The 9,649-nt window shown below is 41.1% G+C and overlaps 1 protein-coding gene across 1 annotated transcript; it reads right to left on the minus strand.

Annotated features, from left to right (window-relative positions):
* Positions 1-3,548: 3,548 nt before the first annotated feature.
* LOC308298190 (dynactin subunit 6-like) lies at positions 3,549-9,649 on the minus strand. Its single transcript, XM_080741745.1, has 7 exons — positions 9,533-9,649; positions 9,249-9,313; positions 8,496-8,601; positions 8,123-8,211; positions 6,642-6,689; positions 5,088-5,230; positions 3,549-4,581 (listed from the first exon to the last, which is right to left on the minus strand). The coding sequence occupies exons 1-7, from the start codon at positions 9,565-9,567 to the stop codon at positions 4,480-4,482; spliced, it is 588 nt and encodes a 195-aa protein (XP_080597871.1). The 5' UTR covers positions 9,568-9,649; the 3' UTR covers positions 3,549-4,479.

The following is a 9,649-nucleotide window of genomic DNA, read 5'->3' on the forward strand; positions in this document are numbered from 1 at the left end:
CAGCTTCTGAAGCCTTCTCTTTATATGTTTTCTATGATCCTGGCCGTGGACCGGATTTCGCGCCAAAATGACGTAATCTGCATCATCTGTATACGTTGTGTATACGTTGCCCAATCACATCGCCGATCATGCACACATGGTACACTACCGGCCAATCACAGCGCATCTTGAAGTGGGGTCGCCATATTTGTAGTCGCCCGTGTGTCTCTTTACTCAAAAGGTAATCTCGCCTACCAGGCAGGGTGAAGTAGTCCGTTTCTCCGGAATGCCTGAACGCACAGGAACCAGGGACCCCTCTAAAGATAGCTCTCGGCGTTGTGGAGGCAGACGCGGGGGTGTGAAGGTACGAAAAACGGGCGAAAGACGCGAACGCGACCGCGGTTTGCTATAGGGCTACTGACCACTAGTTGAGCATCTTACACAGTATAGCTTTAACTCTTGACAGCATAAAATGCATTTTACACTTTCAAGAGTTAAATGATTGTTAAGGAGGTGGTGCCATAGTTTTGTACTTTTTCAGTTTTGTATGTATCTATGGAGTCTCTAATAGACCCCAGGCGTGGTTATAATATGCAAATATGTCTTCCCTGTGTATTTTTGGTTTCTTCCTGAAAGCTGAAAGCCTCCGAGTGAAAAGGCCCAATTGAAATACAACGCTTTTATGTCATCATAAAATCATCCCCTTTACCATACAGCAACACTGTGTGTGTGGCTAACTTCAGCTTGGTCACGACCCACCTGAAAACCAGGTGAGTGGTTAATGAACAGGTGGGTGTGGCCATTTTATTTTATTTTTTTGAATGAAATCTTCCACCAAGTATAATCATAACACCTGATGATTATGTTGTAGGGGGAAAACATCACAGCACACTGTCTTTAAACATCTGCATTACTTAATAACAAGAAGTCTACACAATTAGAGAATGTAGAATAATTGTTATTTTGACCAATGTTTGCCTGTTTATCTCTCCTATTAATTAACATTAATACAGCATGGAATTCAGAATCTTATCCAACCATAACAAAATATTCTACGTTTTGGGTCTGAGAGGCTAAATCTCATCAAATGGTGGTCCATGGCTCAAATGCCCAATAAATAATGGACCTTATGAAAAGGGTTGAAAACCACTGCTCTAAGCAGTAGCCTATACTGACACTCTGGCAACGCCCCAAAAGAAATAAAAAAAAGTGAGAATGAAAAAAAAAAACACATGCTTAGACAGACCCCTGCTGTACACCACCGCCGAAATAATTAGCCCCTGGTTGATCTGGGCTCCTTGTGGGATTGCACCGTGACACATTCAAATGAGTATTGGCAGGGTATGACACCAGCTGTGGGCCACCTAGAGGGAGCCACTGCACTCTGCAGCGCCCCTGCTGCACAGACCCAGCACAGTGACGGCCTGCAGGGGTGTCGCACCAAATTCTGGGCCCTGGGTACAAGGATTCACTGCGTTATTTTGTGCTTTAGCTATTGAAAAATAGCAGATTTACAAGAGCTTGTAGATCTGCTTTTTTTAAATTGTGAAGGTCTTTGAAGGTTTAAAAAAAAAAAAAAAAAAAGTGCTCAAACCTTTTCATGTGAAGGACCCCCAAAATGATATTTGGCCACGGACCTCCATCTCAAAATATTTTTTCCAGGGATCCCCCAGAAGCAAAATTTGAGTTACAAATGTTCGCTTAAAAAAATACAGTCTATATTCAAAGATTTGCACACATTTTCAAAAATAGCAGATCTACAAGCTTGTAGATCTGCTATTTTTCAATAGCTAAAGCATAAAGTAATTAAGGCCCCTCTACCTTGGGCCCTAGTAACCCAGTCCCACTTTCCGCCCCCTTGTGACGACGGCCTGCACGCAGAGCACAGTGGTCAGCTTCATGAGCAGTGGCATCAAGCTGGCGTCATGGCGAGCTGCAGTAAACGGCACGCCGCACACTGGATGATTAGATGTCAGCGTCTGTAAACTGAAATGGCCTCTGTATTTAACCACATGAACCCTAGCAGCATCCCTATTCTGGGGAGAATATTTGGCAGCAATAGCAGATCTACAAGCTCACAATGCATAGAGTTGCAAATGCGTTGTGAGCTGTCGACTGGCTATTGTCAATGTCAACCTTGGTGTAGAGTCCAAAAAAGGAAGGTGCGTAGTATATACCCCTGGTGGACGACAGTCAGCAAAGTAAGCAGGGTTTAAGTGTTTAAAGGACATTAAGCATGCTCTTGTTACTTACTCTCACACACTCTAAACACAAAACATGGGTCTGTAGTGATGTGGCATTAGGGACTCCAGGGGACACTGTTGGGATACAGACATTATTCAGCCCGATTGCAACCACACCCATGACCATAATAAACCACTCTTATCTGTGGAATTCCCACTATGCCAGCATTTGGCAAGCTCTGGTGGGATGACACCATCATCCCACAGAATCAGAAGATGTTCCTCTTTGACACAGTGAATAATGCTCCATTTAAATACTGATGCAAAATGAAAAAAAAAACATGCTTAATACTTTCAGTATTTACTGGATACTCTGTACCGATTCTTTGTTCGTACAATGCACTCCACACGAGGGAATTGCGCAGCTCTGGATGTGACTGTTCCAATCATGATAAGAGTTTGGTTATTATATATTTTTTTGGTACAAATTCTATTCTATTTGAAGAGGATATCTTGAGTCAACTAACCAGACAATTGTTTTTGTAAAGCCTGACTGCTGTAGATCTTGTGAAATCATTGCACAATAGCCCCTCTTAGTGGCTTCCATGTGAAACACAATGGGCACATGGTTGTTTTTATTTGGCTAAGATGTATTTACAGAAATCAACAAGATGAGCAAAATGAGGTATGAACCACCTGGAATTAAATGAAAAGACACATTGAACGTCAACAATTGGCAAACCAGGAATATATAAATCAAAGATGTGCAATAACAAGTAGCTAAAAGGACAGAAACCTCTATCGCATTGCATTGGTTCCCAAACCTTTCTGGATCAGGGCAACTTTAAAATCTCAAAAGCATTCACGGCTCACCCATGGGACGGTCCACTTAACAAGTCAGTCATTCGGCTACCATTTTATGATGATCAATCAATCGTGTTCCGGCTTGGATCAGTGAAACATAGTTAACCTATATTTTAAAGTTACACCATGTAACTTCTTTTATAAAACAAATCTTAAAATTGTCCTAACTGTTAAATCGCTAAAGTTTTAGAACCCCCACTCCGTTATTTTCAGCTTCTAAAGCCTTCTCTTTATATGTTTTCTATGATCCCTACCGGGGACCGGTTTTCGCGGCAAAATTGCGTCATCACACTACCGGCCAATCACAGCGAGGGTTATACACTGCCGGCCAATCACAGCGCATCTTGGAGTGGGGTCGCTAGGGCGGCCATATTTGTAGTCTCCCGTGTGTCTCTATAGTGTGTGCCAGCGCCTACGTCATTGTAGTCCTTAGCGGCCATTTCTTGGGTAAAAACACAGGTGTTTCAATTGTTTGATTGCATAGAACTAATGCTATAGTCTAATCAGAACACCTGTGTAAGGCTGTGTTTACCCAAGAAATGGCCGCTCTTAGAACTACATTTGGCACACCCTATACTCGGGTGCACGGTGAAGCATGGGTGAAGGAGTGTATCTCCGGAATGGCTGAACGCACAGCAACCAGGGACCCCTCAAAAGATAGATCTCGGCGAGGTGGAGGCAGACGCGGAGGTGTGAGAACCGAAAAACGGCCGAAAGACGCGGACGCGACCGAGGTTTGCTATTGAGCTACTGACCACAAGTTGAGCAACTTACACAGTATAGCTTTAAGTTCTTACAATATTTATCGGTATCACAATGAAAATTTACTTTTTCGTTAACATTAACATAAACAACAATAAAATCTTAGTTTGCCAATTACTTGTAATAACCTCACGGCCCGTCACGGCCCACCAGTGGGCCCTGGCCTACAGGTTGGGAATCGCTGCTCACAAAACAATCATGTAGTAAAGTGTACCTGTATTCATCGTTATTAACTCTTGAGGCAAGGTAGTGGATTCAAGGGAAATACTGTCTATGAGGAATGCTAAAAGTGCAGGTTGAAGGCAATCGCATGCTTATGACAGTGGTTCTCAAACTTTGAAGGACCCCATTTGGTTCCTGTATTTGGTCGCGGTCCCCCCATTTGAAAATATTTGGTGCCAAGAACTTAAAATAAGAAAACCCCAAACAAATCTTTTAGAAAATAGCAGAACTCCAAGCTCACAACGTGTCGTGAGCTCGTAGATCGCCAACAGGTATTTTCATAAATCCAATGTGTAGGTTTAGAGTGGTTTATCTTGCTATACTGATGCTATGTTAACACATTTTGCTAGGGACTCCCTGGCCTGGAACCCCTTCAAGGACCCCACTTTTGAGAACCACTGGCTTATGAGAGCAAAAGCAGTGCTTCGGGAGGGTTTTGAACATGACGCATATGGAGTTGGTCCCCAAGTTAGTTCCTGATAGGTGTAGTAGAGCTTCCTTTCACAGTCTTCTTCAAGTGGTGGTAGTTGGGCAGAATTTTCATGAGGAAATCTAGCTGCAGAGTCTGAGGCTAAAAGACAGAATTAAAGCATGAATCTATTTGTTTGAGTCATCAGACACACTTGTTCTGTTCTATTTATCACAGGGCTATACATTAGCTCAGTTGTTTCCAAACCTTTTTAGCTGAGGCGCAACTAACCTCGGGACTCAAACGTACTGTACAAACATACATTATGAATGGATAACTTCAGCCTTATTCCAAAAATAGCGAAAATAGCTGAGCTACAGCACAAGCTCACGGTACGGTGCATTGTAAGCTTGTATCAGCCATTTTCACATTTTTCTTCTGAAATTCTTTTGAATTATGATTAAACATATTTTTTTATTTCTGAAAAAAAGAAAAGAGTGAAATAATATTTTTGTATATTTAAAAGGAAAAATGTGTGTTTATATTTGCTCATAACAGTCACGACACACAAAATAAGTCCCGACTCAGTGTTTGGGAAAGGTGTTTGAATTAGCTGACTTAATGACAGTAATCAAGCAGCAAAGTATAAATCATAAATGATGACACACCTGTGGTTTTTCCGTCTGTACCCGTCTCAAGCAGTTGGAGCCATAGATGACTGTGTTCTCTGACACGACCTCACATGTGTTGACCTGGCAACACGCTCCCACAATACAGCCACTGGTCAGGATCACATTCCTCCCGAGGTCCGCTGTGGGGAAACGCCATGGTTTTATGTGTATGATTAAACAGATGTTTCAAAGAGAAATGGCAAATGTTGATGAAAATGTTAAACACTCTGGATTCGGGGTACGAATTACTGAGGACTGGTACAATATATATGTAAGACACAGTGCACAACCACAAACTCTAGACACCAACTCCAAAGATTAGAGGAAAGTTTCTATCGGAGCAACAATGAACAAATGGACTGAATATAGAACCCAACAGGACGACACCACTAACAACGGACATACAGTATTATAAATGGACAGGGATGTGATGCTTGATGTTATACAGAAACCCCTGCCCTGTAACTGTAAATGAAAATCATACTGTGTAATTGTATCTAGACCAGGGGTCTTCAATGTTTTTCAGGCCCCTTAGCTGAGAGACACGATAAAGCAGGGACTCCCACTACATATTGTATCAGATTGTGTTGCAGATTAAACTCTGTCATCTTTTATTTTGATATGTTGTATTCATGTAAACACTTAAACCCTCAAAACCACCTCAATAAAAATAGCCTATCTAAAAGCTTGAGCTTAAAGAACGACTATTTTTGGATAATGTTCCCCTCGGAATAGGGATGCTAGGGGTTGAAAAAAATCACACCCAATGTGAAGTGAGCGGTGGTCGTGCTTGCATAACTTCTTCAGACTAGGATTTACAGGCTATGCTACACACACACACACACACACACACACACACACACACAATGCTATGGCAAAACGCTGAGGAAAAAGTGGCTACAGACACAAGCACAGGATGTAATTGGTGATGTAATACAGGCTACACACACACACACATTGCTATTAGGGATGGTCCGATCAGGTTTTTTGGAACCGATCACCGAGCACCGATCACAAAAGTTTGATCACCCGATACCGATCAATCACCAATCCGATCAAGTTATTATTTATATATTATTTATATTTTCTAAATGTTAATGTTTTAACTTTAATTAATTAATTCACCCATGAATTCATTTATATATTTGCCTTATATTTATTTGCCAGCATTACTATGTATTTATTATCATAGCAGTAACTAATTATTCCTTCAGCACTGTGGAAATAAATACCCCAAAATGGCCTCAAGTGGGCATACTGAACGGCTGGTTGATCGGATGCACCGATCGGATCGGTGAATTTACCTTTTGATCTAAACCACCGATTATTGCCGATCACGCTTTGATCGGCCCGATCCGATCCATTGCCAATTGATCGGTAACATCTCTAATTGCTATGGCAAAACGCTGAGGAAAAAGTGGCTACAGACACACCCACAGTCACTCTATGGAGCGGTTTACCACCGCTCAAAAAAAAAAAGAAAGTTCCACAAGGACCCCCTGTTGAAGACCCCTGATCTTTAAGGATTATCCAGGGAATAAAACGGCCTACCTTTGGACTCAATGACATTGTTGTCTCCAATCTTCAAAGCCTGAGAGACTTTGTTTGACATAGTCGTTAAGAGTTTAAAACATGACATAACACACGTGTTATATACATTTTCGAATTAAATTAAAACTATGAACCAATCACATTGTCCATGTGACAGCCATTGCAGACAATACCAGTAAGACTCCCTAATCGGGAGATAAGCGACCGTTGGTCGCTTATCTCCACAAATAGGCCAAAAGTTTGTTTTACCAATTATCAAGACATACGGGCAGTTGACAGTTTGCCATGGTTACTCATTGAAGTTGAATCTCCATATATGGAGATAACCTACGCATCACACTAAGTCTGACCTCACCAGCCCATATTTGGGCATGAGCAACTTATGTCTCCATATATGGAGATATGATGACATCACACAGTCCTTGTGTGGCGTGATGTCATACAATACACAAACGAGCCCTACAGTATAAAGGGGCAATTCTTGCCAGGAAAGAAGCATTTCTTCGACTCAGACCTTATCGCCAGGGTTGGCTTATAGCAGCTGTCGGTAGGACCATATATGGATTCTGTTAGTGTGGATCTCCTAACAGGGCATCATCTGGGATACAATCCCTTTTATGCCCATATATGGAGATCCCTAACAGAATCCCTTTCATGCCCATATATGGAGATCCCTAACAGCATCCCTTTTATGCCTATATATGGAGATCACTAACAGCTAACAGAATCCCTTTTATGCCCATATATGGAGATCCCTAACAGAATCCCTTTTATGCCCATATATGGAGATCCCTAACAGAATCCCTTTTATGCCCATATATGGAGATCCCTAACAGAATCCCTTTTATGCCCATATATGGAGATCCCTAACAGAATCCCTTTTATGCCCATATATGGAGATCCCTAAAAGAATCCCTTTTATGCCCATATATGGAGATCCCTAACAGAATCCCTTTTATGCCCATATATGGAGATCCCTAACAGAATCCCTTGTATGCCCATATATGGAGATCCCTAACAGAATCCCTTTTATGCCCAAATATGGAGATCCCTAACAGAATCCCTTTTATGCCCATATATTATGGAGAAATCCCTGCTCTGAGTATCTGACATCAGTGTGATGTCACCTGTTTATGCCCATATATGGAGATCCCTGCTCTGCGTATCTGGTTGCTATGGTAAACAGTTGGTTGCTAGGGTAAAAAAACATGGTTGCTATGGTAAACAGTTGGTTGCTAGGGTAAAACCATGGTTGCTAAGGTGGTTGCTAACGTACACTAACAAACCAGCAACAACAGACTGTTGCCACAGCAACGTACACAAAGGTTTGTGTACACATGTGGTGTGATGTCATACTGATGCGGAGATATGAGCAGGGCAAAGGTGTGACGTGTGACGGACGGACGGACGGACGGCCGGTGGAGGTTTTCATAGTAAACTGCTCCCTGACGGTCGCAATAATACATTTCCCATAAGGATACCACATCCAACTTCAAAGACATTGTTGGTCCCAATTGTCATCGTCTTGGGCTCAATCCCCTCCGTATCTGGCATGATATTTTCTGGATAACTTGAGATAAAAACACATATTAGTGGATGGATGTTGGGTGATGTCTACAACATCATGTGCAAGCCCAGTGGTTCTCAAAGTGGATTTCAGGCACTCTCTAGGTTCCTTTATTTGGGTCTAAATTGACCTTTACAATTCTGTAATCTTGACAGCTTACAAATGGAACCAAATGGACCCGTCATTTGTACACAGTTAAGGGGAGACCTTCAAATTTCAAAGTTTGAGAACCACTGTGCTAGCCTAATACTAATAAATAATAGTGACAAAATGTATTTTAGGCCTACCTGTTAATAATCAGTGCCTGCTCCTCAATCAGATTGCCTTCACCAATAACAATGGGGCCAGCCTCAGCTATGATTCGAGCTTTGGGGTGAACAACAGTTCTAGCTCCTAACAAAATAAAAGAATACAATATTGTTTCAATGGGCAATTTGTAGCATTGCACCAGTGTTAATTTTTTCAGCAAATTTAGATTTAGTCTTAGTCTTTTGAATAACACACCATTCAGTCTTAGTCCTGTCTTAGTCTTCTGAAATTGTTTTAGTCTAGTCTAGTCTTAGTCGATTAAATATCAAAATATTTTAGTCTTAGTCTTTTGTTTTGGGATTAGTCTTAGTCTTTTAGTCTTCGTCTTTTAGGCTAGGTTTTTTAGGCTAAATATAACTACATAACTAATAGTCATTGTCTTCTACTGACTGTGCAAAACCAACAAGATTTGAAAAAACAGATAGGCCTAAGTGCCATTCTCAAATGTAAATATTAAAGATCATGTATTTGGCTTTAATTTCATTGTAGTTACATACCAGTGTTCATTTTTACAGCCATTAGTCTTAGACTTAGATTTAGTCTTAGTCTTTTGAATAGCCTAACAGGCTAACACACATAGACCTAATAGTGTTATTAGTCTTCTGAAATGGGTTTAGCCTAGTCTAGTCTTATCGACAAAATATCAAAATCTTGTAGTCTTTTGTCTTATTTAGTCGACAAAATGAACACTGCATTGCACAGTGTGTACAGAATGTATGGCAAGATCTCACCAATGGTCACATCCCCTCGGATTTCGCTTTCAACACACACTACAGCTCCAGCCGCAAATTTAGCACTGTAAAAAAAGAGACATTATTTTAAACAGCATCACATTTCATAGCATTGCTACCTTACCCATGAGCCGGAGAGGTGAATAGCTGCCCATCTTGTCATAATCCGTGTTTTTCCATAGCATAGCATAACATAGCATATGTTTTGAGAGATTATATAAAATAGTAAACACAAGTACTTCAAACCATCAACAGCAGGTAAATAAATAAGAAACATTGGGTACCTTTTCTGTGCAGCTTGCTTGTTGGCGTCTGACATCCTCACAACAATTAACAATATTGATCTGATCTATCGACAATTGATTAGTGTTCCTATTCCTGTGTGTAGGCGAAGCTCGGTG

This window comes from Nannobrachium achirus (assembly GCF_963921795.1).
Source record: "Nannobrachium achirus genome assembly, chromosome: 14".
Classification (NCBI taxonomy): Eukaryota; Metazoa; Chordata; class Actinopteri; order Myctophiformes; family Myctophidae; genus Nannobrachium; species Nannobrachium achirus.